The sequence below is a fragment of the Ascoidea rubescens genome, assembly GCF_001661345.1.
Source record: "Ascoidea rubescens DSM 1968 unplaced genomic scaffold ASCRUscaffold_14, whole genome shotgun sequence".
In the NCBI taxonomy this organism is placed as follows: domain Eukaryota; kingdom Fungi; phylum Ascomycota; class Saccharomycetes; order Ascoideales; family Ascoideaceae; genus Ascoidea; species Ascoidea rubescens.
The window spans coordinates 313661-327709 of NW_017962926.1; the positions used below are offsets into that span (position 1 = coordinate 313661).

General features: G+C 30.4%; 4 protein-coding genes across 4 annotated transcripts; 3 read left to right on the top strand and 1 right to left on the bottom strand.

Annotated features, from left to right (window-relative positions):
• The first annotated feature begins 1986 nt into the window (after positions 1-1986).
• ASCRUDRAFT_15168 (uncharacterized protein) lies at positions 1987-4421 on the top strand. The gene has a single exon (XM_020189295.1). It carries the CDS (start codon positions 2109-2111, stop codon positions 4203-4205), a length of 2097 nt encoding a protein of 698 aa, XP_020045370.1. The 5' UTR covers positions 1987-2108; the 3' UTR covers positions 4206-4421.
• A 4091-nt stretch (positions 4422-8512) lies between these two features.
• On the top strand, positions 8513-10674 carry ATG22 (Atg22p). Its single transcript, XM_020193871.1, has one exon. It carries the CDS (start codon positions 8650-8652, stop codon positions 10414-10416), a length of 1767 nt encoding a protein of 588 aa, XP_020045371.1. The 5' UTR covers positions 8513-8649; the 3' UTR covers positions 10417-10674.
• Positions 10675-10705: 31 nt separating this feature from the next.
• Positions 10706-11385, top strand: ASCRUDRAFT_15170 (uncharacterized protein; the record flags this gene model as incomplete). Its single annotated transcript, XM_020189296.1, has 1 exon — positions 10706-11385. Exon 1 carries the CDS (start codon positions 10744-10746, stop codon positions 11383-11385), a length of 642 nt encoding a protein of 213 aa, XP_020045372.1. The 5' UTR covers positions 10706-10743.
• Positions 11386-11929: 544 nt separating this feature from the next.
• ASCRUDRAFT_77464 (uncharacterized protein) lies at positions 11930-13960 on the bottom strand. The gene has a single exon (XM_020193872.1). The coding sequence runs from the start codon at positions 13775-13777 to the stop codon at positions 12134-12136; it is 1644 nt and encodes a 547-aa protein (XP_020045373.1). The 5' UTR covers positions 13778-13960; the 3' UTR covers positions 11930-12133.
• Positions 13961-14049: the final 89 nt, after the last annotated feature.

Sequence of the window (14049 nt, forward strand, 5' to 3'; positions counted from 1 at the left end):
GGAGAGTAGTAATTACGTCATGGTAGCGGTAGAGACAGAAAAGCAGGGGCCGGAAGTAAACAAATACATGTGACTAGTTCGGCACTAAAGCATAAGAGAAAGAGAAGCTTGCTATTCTGTAATAGTTTTAATGGATTTTTGTGAGATTATAATTAGCTTATTGGTGATGTTACAGTGATGTTACAATGTTTTTTTAGTTCAAGTATTCAAGTAGAGGGAGCAGCTTACGATTGAAGGAAGGTAGCTTCCCAAAATATTTCACAATTGTTATGAGTGTGATATAAGTGCGGTTTAAGTGCTTGCAAATGGATCAAATAGAATCGAATTGAGTTAGGTGCTAGCACTAATGTATGAGTAATTTGCTAAAGAAAACAGGTTGAAAAAAAAAAAAAGATATGAAAGGGGTCTAAGAGTTGTACTCAATTGGTCTAGAACGTAGATTGGTAATTTGGTAAATGGCAAGTTGGAGAGTTGGAAATTTGGTGATGTAAAATTATATTGTTTTTTTTTTTCTTTTTTATCATTACAATCTTTTGTAGAGGCATGGCTAAGTAGTAGATAATCATTGAATAGAAAACCAAAATTTCTTTTAACTGCTTTTTTTTCGAGTTACTAATTAATCTGTTAGTTAATAAATATTATTCTAGTAATAATAAATTTGGGTTGTATGTGGTGTGGAATGAAGGTAACGAAGCGGGTTAAATGAAAAAAAGAGCCAAAAAAATACATCCTACAGAAATATGGGATATATAAAGTCTGAAAATATGAAGAATTGCAATTGGATATTTCAAAACCTTGAATTTCAAGTTTGGGATTTCAACATTTGAAATTGAATTTTTGCAAATTTCAATTTTCAGTTTCTAAATTTATAGTTAAGATCCTGAATTGAAAATGGCTAAATCGATGCTATCACTATTTTAATAATAAATATTATCAAACAGTTTTCATCATTAGACATATTTACTGTGATTTGTTGTTGGAAGCGGCAGTCTGGGTGATTAAGGGTTTATGTTTTGTCAGCATTTCAGCCAAAAGGTAATATCCCAAATTGGTTTTAGTGCAGATTGTATTATAAAACAGGAAATAAGGTTGGGATCTGGATTTGTCGTTTTGGAGATGGGTATTTTAAACAACCAAAGCCAACACCACTCACTTGTATTAGACGTGGCTGTTGACATTGTTCAGACCACAAGCCCATCTAGAATGTTCTGAAAACCGTAAGATTAGAAATACCAACAGTCTCGAACACACACTCAAATACACTCAAATCCAGTCTTGTAGGTGAGTGTGAAAATGGGATCAGAGATACCTGTTTACAAGCGATAGTCATCATCTTTCTAAACAGGACGATAGCAGAAACTTTCTTTTTGTCCAGCTCACCCTCTCAAGGTGTGTCGAGGACGTCAAAAGAAAAAAAAAAAAAGGCCACTGAAAAAGGCTCGTGAAAGTGAAGGAAAAACATTACTCAAATTAGCCCGCTCTACAAAGAAGCATATATAAACTCCAATCTAGGTGCCGGAAGTCCTGATGCGCTGTCCTGCTCCACGGTGTTTGTCATCTGGCGGCCGCACCTGGTTTCTCTTTTTATGGGTCGGCAACATAGAAAAGCGGCTGTGTTCCGGGGCCGCACATAGTGACCTCTCCCGCTGGTACGGGTGGTCATTGCATCATAATTACGTAGCAGTAAGGTTCTCTTCCCCGTTCACGACGCTAGATGCATTATGTCAAACCTCACAAGCACAAAAAGAGCACTTTGTTTTGTACACCAGGCTGCATCTGCATGCCGTCAGAGGCTGCTTTCGATCTGGACACAGTTTGTGGTGGATAGTGTGGACGTAAATTATGCAGGACTAAAGCGGTTAAGCTTATTTTTCCTGTACTGTCAGAGTCTAGTTCGCTATCCTAGTTTCGATTCTTATAAAAGACATGCTTTCCATCTTTCATTTTTGTTTTTGTTTCTATTATTTACATCTCTATCTTTTTCCTTTTGATTCATCTAACCGTCCTATCTTCTGCTATTTACCATCTTTCTAAAGCTCAATTGATTCTACTTTGCTACTATCTATAAATACACTATACATATCTCATACTATACATTATCTCACACAATGGATACCCCATCACCAGCACTTTCTCCCTCTTCAATTGGCTCCCCAATTGAGAAGAGAAATAGATCCAGATCCAGAAGTAAAATTGAATACGAGGATTTATTATCCTTTGATCTATACACTTTCTACAACTACAATTCCGATATATTAAAATGGACTGCTTATGAATTCTCCGATCCCTTTGCTATCAACGAATTCTTTGTTGCCAACACTAATTCAAAAATAATTTGTCGTCCCGACTGCGAATATTACCCCAAAGCTGCTCACTTAGATGATATCGAATTCCTAACGAATATCGACCAATTCATCAAAATCAAGTCTTCTAATACAAACTACAAAATTTGCTCCAGTTGTAATCCCATTTCTTATAATTCAAATTCCGAATATAAAAATTTGGTGCAACTATGCTCAAAACTTGTCAACCAAGAAATTAATTTCGACCCAATCAAATTTTTCAACTCCGCTTGGTTTAACAATTTGCCCTACAATAATAATAATAATAATAATAACAACAATTCGAACTCCAGTTCCAACACTAATAATATTAATGATAATGATAAAATTAGAAAAGACAACATTAACTGCAATCACGTTAAATTGGTCGAAATCGCCTGCAGACATTTAGCTGCTGTCGCCGTCATTCTAACTAAAAAGGATATTGAAGAAGAATTGCAAATTTTATCAAATAACGAAAAACAAAAGAAATCAAGACACATTTTTGCCTCAATCTCCCCTAAAAAGAGAAGAGGTGGAATCATCGGCTTCAAAGAAATCGCTGCAAAGGCAAAAACTTCTCCATGGCACTTTCACAGAACTTACAAAAATGTCACCCAATTAACCCCAAAGGCTTATGGTGACAAATGCATGACTTTTTTAAGATTATATCTTACAAACCAACAAGCTCCTTTTAACTTTTTTAACCAATCTAACCACATTAAATTAACTACTCCAATTAAAAAGAAACATCTTTCCAACATAAATAATAGCAACACCATTTCTGCCGTTAATAACAACATAATATCCAAAAATGATTATAAAATTACTAAAAAACCCTCGATAACAAATCACTCATTAACAAATCAAAGAAATCATTCCACGGCCTCTTTATCCAGTAGCATAAGTAGCCCCTTATCTCAACATAATCCCTTAAAAGTTAATACAACCAATTCTAAAGACTCTAGAAACATTTTCTTCTCTTTAAACAACTACAATATCCAAAATGCTTTTGATTCAAATACAGATATTAATAACAATATCAACCATGAATTAATTATTCAACCAAACAACACCATCACCAATAACAATAACAATAACAATAATAATAATAATAATAATAATAATAATAATAATAATAATAATAATAATATTAACACCAATGTTAGTATTAATAACGACTCATTGGATAATTTTTCAAATTTATCTTCCTCTTTAGCTTACGCTTCTTCAATATCTTCCTCAGTCTCATCCATAAGATCTAATTCAACTTCAGATATATATCAAGATTTGGACTTAAGTTTGAACTTTCCTCTTAATTTGGATTCCAACAACAACATTATTGATATTGATATCAGCAATGTTCTTGATTTTTCATCCATTGGCACTCAAAATGATTTCACTAAATCTCTTTTTACTGATGATTTCAATAATGAACCCATTAATGCTCAATTAACTGAAAAATTGGATGATTTTTTAAATTTCGATGGCTTAATTTCTGAACAGGATACTATTAATCATAAAGACTATAACAATTACAGTGATTACACTAACTATAACAATTCTTCATCCTTATTCAATATGGATAATTTGGCTGAATTTAACCCTTTCAATTTTCAGGTTAACTACGATAATCAATCAAATAACAATATTACTGCTTCTACCGCTACTACTAATAATAACAATAATACGGTCAATAATCAATTTAATTCAATTCCAAATACTCAATCAGTGGTCATTGTAAATGATAATGACTTAACAAGAGAAGTCACAAAGGACTTGATCAATCTTTGGAATGGCAAAGGCAAAAATAACAGTTTTAAAGCTGAAAATTTATTTGATGATGATTTATATAATCAAATTATTGCTTCTGGTGGTTATTAAATAAGTGATGATAATGAAATTTTATTCTTTTTTTTTTTATTTGTTTGCACTGTTTTCTGGTTCATAATTTTCTTCATATTCACAACTTTTCTTTATGGGCTTTAAAATCATGATTTTTTTTTGAAATTCATTTTATGTTTATTATATTTAAATTGTTGATATTCCTCTGTCAGTTCTTTAACATTTTTATTTCTATATTTTTTATGTATTTTATATTTTATTCAAGGAAAAAATAAATGATTAGTAATTCTAAATTATAACACAATAACAACAAGCCAACAAAACAAAAGTTGGGATATTGATGTAGTACTGATTTTTTTGAGCATTCACTTTTCTCCCTAATTTTCCTTATAGCTTGAAAATAGATTAAAAAATATATTAACTAAGATTTTAAATTAAGTTAAATAATAACCGATTGAAGACATTAACTTGCAAGAGTATAAAAAGCAAAAAGGAAAAGGAAAATCATGTTCAAACAAATTCAAACAATACCACTTTCCTATGTCTAATTACAAGTTTCCCTTAGGTAAAGTATATTTTTGTTTATTTTAGCAGTGGACATTATTATGTCACTAATTAGATAATTTAAACATTATTGGAGAAGACACTCGTTCAAAGCTCAAAAGTTCTGTTTTAAATTTTGTTCAGAACTATTTCTGGTTTACATCACCATTACTCTTGATTGTCATTACACTCAATTTTTAATTTTGTTATTGCTTTATTTATTACAAATGATGGTTTGTTCTTAAATAATTATAAATTGAATCGCTATATTATATTGTAAATAGTTATGTTGAAAATCAGCCTGATTAATAACAAGGGATTTAGCCCAAATTCTAATTGCAGTATCTCAAAATAGAGTTGCATATCTTCAAGTGGCTCGATTTCTAATACCCTCTGTGTTTATGTAATTTTTTTTGTTAATTACTGACTTGTATTGATTCTTTTATTTCTCTGACTCTTTGATCTCAAGATATATTGCAAAATTAATTAATTTTGCAGAAATCCCCCAATATTATCAAAATATCATCATTTCAATAAACATTTACTGATCATCATAATAAAAAAAAAATATTCAATTTCATCTAACCAGCTGTTATCACGTGAAAAAGAAATAAGGTTTTTGCTTCATCTGATTGAAGTTTTTTAGGTTAAACAATCACTCCAGGAAGCATATAACTCATTATTTTTAATTTATATTATCTTTTGTGAAAATTCTTAATTCCAAGGGCAAATCAAAATTTATTAAACCTTTTACTTCTTATTATTGTCTTATTACTGTAATATTACCTTATACTACTCACAATCAAGAGATCCATCATCATAATAGATACTCAATTTTAATCTTCTCAATTGCTATAGCTAAAATGTTGTTCTCTTCATCATTTTCTTTGCCTTGATTCCCCGATAATAACGTTTTTTCTCTTGTTGCTACTCCATACCTGAAGATGATGCTTTTGTCAATTTATATCTGCATTTTTCCAAACATACCCATGTTTGGATTGTTGTTCAAAAGAGTATTTTTTTTTCATTTAAAGTTGAAATGAAATTTGAAATGAAATTTAAAGGAAAAGAAATAATATTAAATTCTATAATAATAACAATAGTAATAATAATAATAATAATAGTGATAGTAACCTGTATTACCAGCATGAAACTTTGATTCAATACTAACTACATCCAAAAGGGTTGTTCAAGTAGTAATTTTTTTTCATCAACACCCTTTTCGATCTCAACCAAATAATTTCTGTACCATTTTATTTATTAAATCGTTTATAAAAGGGTGGGAAATCATATTTCTTAAATAAAAATGATTTTAACAACAAAAATCAGTTTATTAGGCTCTCCATTAGAACACCTAGAGCTTCTTCCAACATCTGAAAGTAGCTAGTAACTTTTCATTAATCATTATAATAAATTTATACAAAGGAGTAAGGTGAATTCAAATATAAATGTGAAATAATTTTATTAAGAGATTCAATGTAAACATAAATATAAATCAAAAAATAAAAATTTGCCCTCTCCTTTTGGCGTCAGTTTAAAAAAAAGACCATGTATCTCTTTGACTTATATTTAAAAGACTACCAAATTAAATAAAAACTTGGAAACTTGTTTTAATAAAAAACATTTGTAAAATAATTTGTAAAAAAAATTATCATAGAGCAGTTGTTAAATAAAATTTTTAATATACAAGCAACATGGTAAAAGTAATAGAAAAATTTCAAATTTCAAATTTCCGAATCGATTAAGGTCCTGTTAAGAAGAAACAAACAAAACCTTTCCATTTCGGGAATAATGGAAACAAAAAAATCTTTCTCAACAAATACAAAATAATTCTTGGGCAATTTTTTAAAAATTAACTAGCTAGAGCCATGTTTTCTAACGAATAACATGGTTAGAAAAAAGTATAGACTAATAAAAAGTAATAAAATTGAGGAAACAAAAAAAAGGAGAGAGTTTGAACAAAACCTCTCTTGAAACAAAACATTAATTTAAACTGCATTTGTATTCTTTTAACTTAATGAAGATACCAAAAAACACTCAATCAATTCAGAATTAAAGGTCTCAAGTTTGACCATTTTAAATCATATCATTTGTCAAATTTGGATTCTGATTCTGCTCTAGTCTTGAATTTAAGATAAAACTGCGAGCCATTAGAATAACTTATCATATGTTATTCTTGCAATTTGATAAATAATTTTTCTCCAAAACTTTGTTGGCCTTGTAAAAAAAAGTCTCAATGCTGACTTGTTTTCTCTTTTTTCTCTTTTAGTTATCAAGCTAAGTTTCAAAGTAGTCAAAAATTTTCTAGCTTTTCTAGCAAAACTATAGCCCAGTCGCAAAGATAAAAAAATTTAAAATAAATGTGTAGCATAAATCATAATTGTTTGTGACCAACAAAATTAATATCGCAAATTAATTATTATCTTGTTTATCTTTAAGACTAATTAAAAAGAGTCTGAAGATTATTCATTCAAACTGAAAATTTCTAATTCCATTTACTTTTATATTTTAAAACAGCTCAACAGGAAATAAAGTATTGTGCATAGCAATAACTTATCAACTGATACTGAAAGAATCATTTCATCCACTTTGTTCGTGTATAGTTTGATCAGTAACAAAATTTTCATTTTAATTATTTATCATAAAAGCAGTAAACCCTTTTAATTTTTTAACTGAAATATTAGTATTGCAAGCAACCAAAAATAACGTAAGCACGTCCAATATATAACATCATAATGAGTAATCTTCGAAAACTATATGGTTACATGGCAAATCTAGAATTGGTGATTTAAATTGATGAAAAAGGAAACACTAAAACTTTTACCCGGCCGTGACCATCTGCTTTACCCGGTCATAGCACCTTAATTTGTTTGTTCTCTGTCTTTCTACATCATTTTTCAATTAGATGTTAGCAATTCTAGTATAAGCAGGAGTTCTAGAAATTCTTGTGACCAACCTGAAAGCAAAGTAATAAAAAGCCATCATTTTTTTGTTTTTTGTTATTCTTTGAAATAAAGAAAAAAAGAAAAAAAGAAAGTCTTCTCTATTCTTTGGTTTCAAAGCTATTTCTTTTGATAATATCTATCATTAATTACTACAGTTTGCTACAATTACTTCAATTACTTCAATTAGTGCAACTAGGATTTATAAATTTATTGTACTTCTTTCTTTTTGATTGCAGTTATAAATTCTAGGAAAAAAAGTATTAGAGTTAAAAATCAAGCTTTTTAAATGTAGACTTCTATTTTACAGACTTAAATGATATTATACCAAAATCCTTTTGTGATCCAGCACTAATAGAACGATATGAATTTGAGGATTTTTAAGTGGTGCTTTGGAAGTAATGGTGGCAGTAAATATTTCTAGAAAGCAGAAAAGCTGTAGAAAAATACATTTTAAATAACATGTTTTTCTCTTTGTTCGATTTATTTCATTGATCTTTTCTTGTCTTTTACATCCAATACTCAAAGGTGTTCAAACATCAAACATTTGTTCAACCAAACGAAAATGGTGCACAAATGAACTGAGTTAAAAAGGACTGGCTATTATGATGCTAAACCCGGGTAATGGCCATTTTTGAAAATAGAGGTTTCTTCGAAAAGCGAAATTCTCGTGAAAGCATGACCGATCACATTTCAATTTTTCTATTCGGAATATTATCCGCCGTTTTACGTAACCCCGTCATTTCAAAGTGTTACCGGAACTGTTGGCAGAACCAGCCATCGTAACCCCTTATCCCAGACCCCTTTCTTTTTTTTAAAGGGTTATCCAATACTTCTAATCAGTTCAATGGATTCAGGCTCAAGCTTTATTTAACCAATTAACAGAATCATGTCAAAATTAATTTGATATTCATCAATATAACTTTATCTTAATTAAATTAATCAGAATAAAATCCTTTTCAAAAGCTTACTTCAATCTGAAAAGTTAACGTATCTTCATGACAACTACCAGTAGATTCAATCCAAATGAGCATACACCACTCTTACAAGAAGAGTTTCCTAACTTTATTCCTATAGAATCTCGAATTTCAGAAGATGATTCTGATGAAACCGATACATCAATCGATCTGGACTCAACAACAATAAATGAGATACTAGGATGGTGTCTGTATGGTTGGGCTGCTGAACCTTTTATAATAAGTGCTATTGCAACTTATATTCCTTTATTGCTAGAGCAATTTGCTAGAGATAACGGTGTGCTTTTTGATGATCATCTAGTTCCTTGTGTCTCCTCGAATGATCCTAATGATGAAATCCCCAATCCAAATTTACCTCCGAATAACGTAAATAATTTAGCCTTCAACATATTTAAAGCCAAACAATGTGTTGTTAAAGTTTTAGGATTTTATGTTGATACTTCATCTTTTACTATGTACACTTTTGCATTTTCAGTATTTGTGCAGACTTTACTAGTTATTTCTATAACTGGTTTTGCTGATCGAGGAAATTACAAGAAACCAGTTTTAGTGATCAGTGGGTTTTTAGGAGCAATCTCTACAATTTTAATGTATTTTTTGAACTATAAATTTTTGCTTCTATCTGCCTTTTATTGTGTTTTATCAAATTCATGCTTTGGAGTAGTCAATGTCTGTGGAAATTCAATTTTGCCGGTATTAGTATCAAACAGTTATAAAATTAGAAAACTAAATAAGAAGCTAGTTCAAAGTTCAGAATTATCTTTGAACGATCAAATAAAGATCGAGGGCAAATTAACAATACAGAAAGGTTTGATATCATCTAAAATTTCTGGTTTAGGATCAGGGTTGGGTTATTTTGCAGCTTTTATTGTTCAATTAATATCAATTCTTATTGTGCTAAAAACTGGGTCATCAACCCTTTCCATTCAATATGCGCTATTATTTATCGGCTGTTGGTGGTTTATTTTTCAATTTCCAATAATTTTTTTATTAAAATCTCGAGAGATAGACCCTGATCTCATACCTCTTACAAACAATAATAGAAAAATCACATTTTTTGAATATATCCAAATTGGATGGCTTAATCTCTTGACAGCTTTTAAAAAAATTAAACTATTAAAAGACGTTTGCATTTTTTTGACTGGTTGGTTTATAATAAGTGATTCCATTACAACGATAAATTCTGCAGCAATTCTATTTTCAAAAACAGAGCTAAGTATGACTACTCCCGAGTTGGCCATAATTGGCGTAATAGCTATTATCGCTGCAATTTTTGGAACGTTAATAATACCAAACTTTGTTCAACCGTATTTTAAGTTGAATTCGAAAATGACATTGATTTTAATTATAATTTGGTCATCGATGATTCCATTTTATGGAATTCTTGGTTTTTATTTTGATAATATTGGGCTTCAGCATAAGAGCGAAATGTATTTATTAGCAATGTGGTATGGAATATCATTAGGAGGATTATCTACTATTTCTCGATCATTATTTTCATTGTTGATTCCAAGAGGTAGAGAATCCTTGTTTTTTGCATTGTTTGCAGTTACTGATAAAGGTAGTTCAATCATCGGGCCTATAATTAGCGGGCTAATAACAGATAAAACCCACAACATTAGGTACTGTTTTTGGTTTTTGTGGATCTTGTTGGTAATTAGTTTGCCAGTTTTTTGGCTTTTAAACTTGGAGAGAGGAAAAAGAGATGCCTCAGAGTTTGAAGATGAGGAGTTATTACATGAAGAATTAGCAGATGGAGCTTTTCGAGTCACTCACTATCAACAATAGAACCCATATTTCATAAGAAACTTTGTGCTGTATTATATAGGATTCATTCAGCGACTTTCGCTTAAATAGACTAACATTAACAGAAATTGAACTTTCCATGTAAGTGAATTTGGTGAGCATTCCCAGTGGATGGATATGGAAACTTGATCACACCTAAAAGGGATGTCCGGAGCATTGAATTCCGACCAGGTTTAAGTCCCAATTTATTTTTGTATTCGGGTTGGATTGATGATCTTTTTAACTTACTGCGTTTTTGTCTGTGCTTTAATACCTGATCTTTCTTTATAACAACAGAGTATTTTCTCTCTGATTTATTGTTCAAGCAAAATGAAACTATTACTCTACTTAAATTTAATTCTACTTCTGCTTTTGGTTTCAGCTGAAGTGCAAACAGAGACAATTTCAACAACTCTACTATGCGGATCATATTTACCACCTAATGATCCAGAAACTGTCATTGATGAGGACGAAAGGCAGAAGTATTCTTTGTGCAACAAAGTAGCAGGCAAAGAAAACAATTTGATTAACCAGTCTACGCGATTTCCAGCATCATCTTCGCAAACACAAACATTCAACAGGTCGCTAGGACCGACAGAATCATCTAAAGAGCTTAATTTTTCAGAGATATTAAGATCAATCTACTTTGCTACAGTTTCAAAAGGTTCTTCTGACACAAATTATTCTAGTTTTTCTATCTATGTGATGACAAGTACCAAGATTTCTTTTAGCAGTTTAATTTCTACTAAAACAGTCACTAATGAGACTCCAGTTTTAGGTTCTTTACCATCTACTTTCCAGCTTGATGGCAATAGAACATTTTTTGATTACTCTACTTCTAGTGAAAATGGTGCTGTTAGTTTAAATTTTCCTAAAGCTTTATTTAATATTAAAGAAAAAAAAAATTTTATGTTTTTTGATTTATGTCCTTACATATTTTTGTCACTGGTTTTGTTTTTTGTTTTCTTATGAACTTTTTTTTTTTTTGCTGATTTAATTTTGTTTTAGATTATTTTTGTATATTATGCTTAGTTAATTTGTTTGGTTTTCATTCCACCTGTTGTTTTATTTTTATTTTTTTAAAAAAAAAGATCCTCCTTTTATCATTTGTTGTTTAAATTCATTTATTAAACATAGTTACCTTAGTTATCTTTTTTTTCTCAATTGTTTTATTTTTTGCTAGTTTGTTATTTTATTTTTGTTTTTTTGTTATATTCCAATGCTTTATTGATTATCCCGCTCTTTTTTCGTTTAAATCAATTCATATTTTATATGTTTTTCATTATTTTATCACTGTTTTTACTGCTTTTCAAAAAACATTTTTGAGTTTGTTTATTTCCTTATTTAGATAGTTTAAGAAATAATATCTTATGCTCAAATACTTGGACTCTTCTGTATTTTACTTTTGTACTGTTTCATTAATAGATTAGCAATAGTTATTTTTCTTTTTCTTTTTTTAATTAAGTTTTGAAGAAAGGTTAGACTACAAGAATAAAGAAAAATGTAAAGCAATCAAGCGTAATACATGGTATAATTAAAATGATATAAAACAGTATAAAAAAATAAAAAAATAAAACAATAAAAAAATGGGAAAGATTCTTTATCTTAAGTAAATTAAACTCAAAACAGAATGAATGAAAAGTTTAACATTTTCAAAGAGAATTAAAGAGAAATGCTGATAAAAAAAAAAGAATAAAAAAGAGTGGATGGTTTGATGAACCTAAACAATCCAGAACCATATTTTTTGCAAGAAGTTTTTTGGAACAATTTTTGGATAAGTAGCAGCTTCTTCTTCAATTTTATCTAAACCACTGATTACATCAATTTCTTCAACTGGAATATACCATCTAGTCTTTGCGTATATTTTGTGTCCGAAATAAAGAGCAAAGAAAATTGGAAGAGTAATATAAGCAGCAACAAAATCTGGGCCATTGAAATCAAAGAAAACAGCGTAACCATTTGTAATTGTAACAATTGAAATGAAGATAATGAAAAAGTAGGTTGAGTATGGTTGGAATGGAGTGATAAAAGTACATCTATCCCACAAGTTGTTGTAATCCATAGCTGCTCTCCATCTTAAATAAGTAATACCAATAACGATCCAACCAATGAAACCAGAAATGGTACAAATGTTAGATAACCAGGTAAAAACATCAGAAGATGATGAGGAAACATTTAAGTAAGCTAAACAAGCAATAAGAGCACCAGCACCAACCGAGTAGTATGGAACACCTTGTTTGTTACATTTGCCAAAGATCTTTGGAGCATATCCAGTGTTAGCAAGACCCATCAAACTTCTAGAAGCAGCATATAAATAGGAATTACCAGAAGACCAGGCAGAAGATAAAATGACAGCATTGATGATATGGTTAAGAACTTTAATACCTGCATTTTGAATACCAATAACGAAAGGAGATGCAGCTGCACCACTAGCACCTTCACTTACAGCACTCATTAATCTGTCATTGTCTGAGGCAACAATAACACCAATGACGATAGAACCACAGACGTAGAAGAAAATAATTCTGTAAACAAATCTTTTCGTAGCCTTTGCAAGATTTCTTCTTGGAGATTCAGTTTCACCAGCAGCAGTTGTAATTAATTCTGGACCTAAAATGAAGGCAAAACCTGATTTGATAATAGAAGTCCAGACAGCACAGAATTTACCAGTTTCACCAGTAGTCAAGTGTTCAACAAATGCACCAGGATGGTTCCAGTAATGGAAACCTAAAATACCGTCTTGAGCTGGACCACCGCCGAAGAAAATAACAACACCACAGAAAAGTAAACCAATAATACAAATGATTTTCAAAGATGCAAACCAAAATTCAGTTTCACCATAATATTGAACAGCACAGAAATTCAAACCAATAATAACCACTAGAAGAATTGTGATCCAAACTGCTACATTGACTTTTTGTGTCCAATACTCAATAACAATAGCTGCAGCAGTAACTTCTGTACCAACAAGAATTGCAAAAGAATATACATAACAGTAACCGGTTGCAAAACCTAAAGATTCATCGACATATCTAGTCACAAATTGAGAAACCGAAGTACCTTTAATACACATGAAACAAGTCATCTCACCCAAAGCATTCATGACAGCATAAATAACGAAGGCCAAAATCAAATAACCAGTCAAAAGAGCTGCTGGGCCACAGGTGGCTAGAGCAGACCCAGAACCAACAAATAAACCAGTACCAATGCATCCACCCAAGGCGATAAGCTGAACATGACGGGACTTTAAACCTCTTTTAACACCGGCTTCTTGAAAGCCCCCAATTCTAGAAGTAGAGGAATCAAGTTCAAAAACCTGTTGTTGTTTTTCAACATCTTTAGCAGAGCTGTCGGATGCAGACATTATTAAGTATTGTTAAGTATTATTATTATTATTATTATTATTATTATTATTATTATTATTACTATTATTATTATGAATAGTAAAGTTTTTTTGTTTTCTTGAATTGGCTTTTTCTGTTTTTTTTGATTTATATCTTTTTACCGGATCGGTTTAATTGTTAATGGATAGAGAGATAAGCAAAACACAATGAATAGAAAGCAGATTAAAATCAAAATCAAGAGAAATTAAAAGACATATATATATGATTTGGAGACATAGATAATCATAGAATA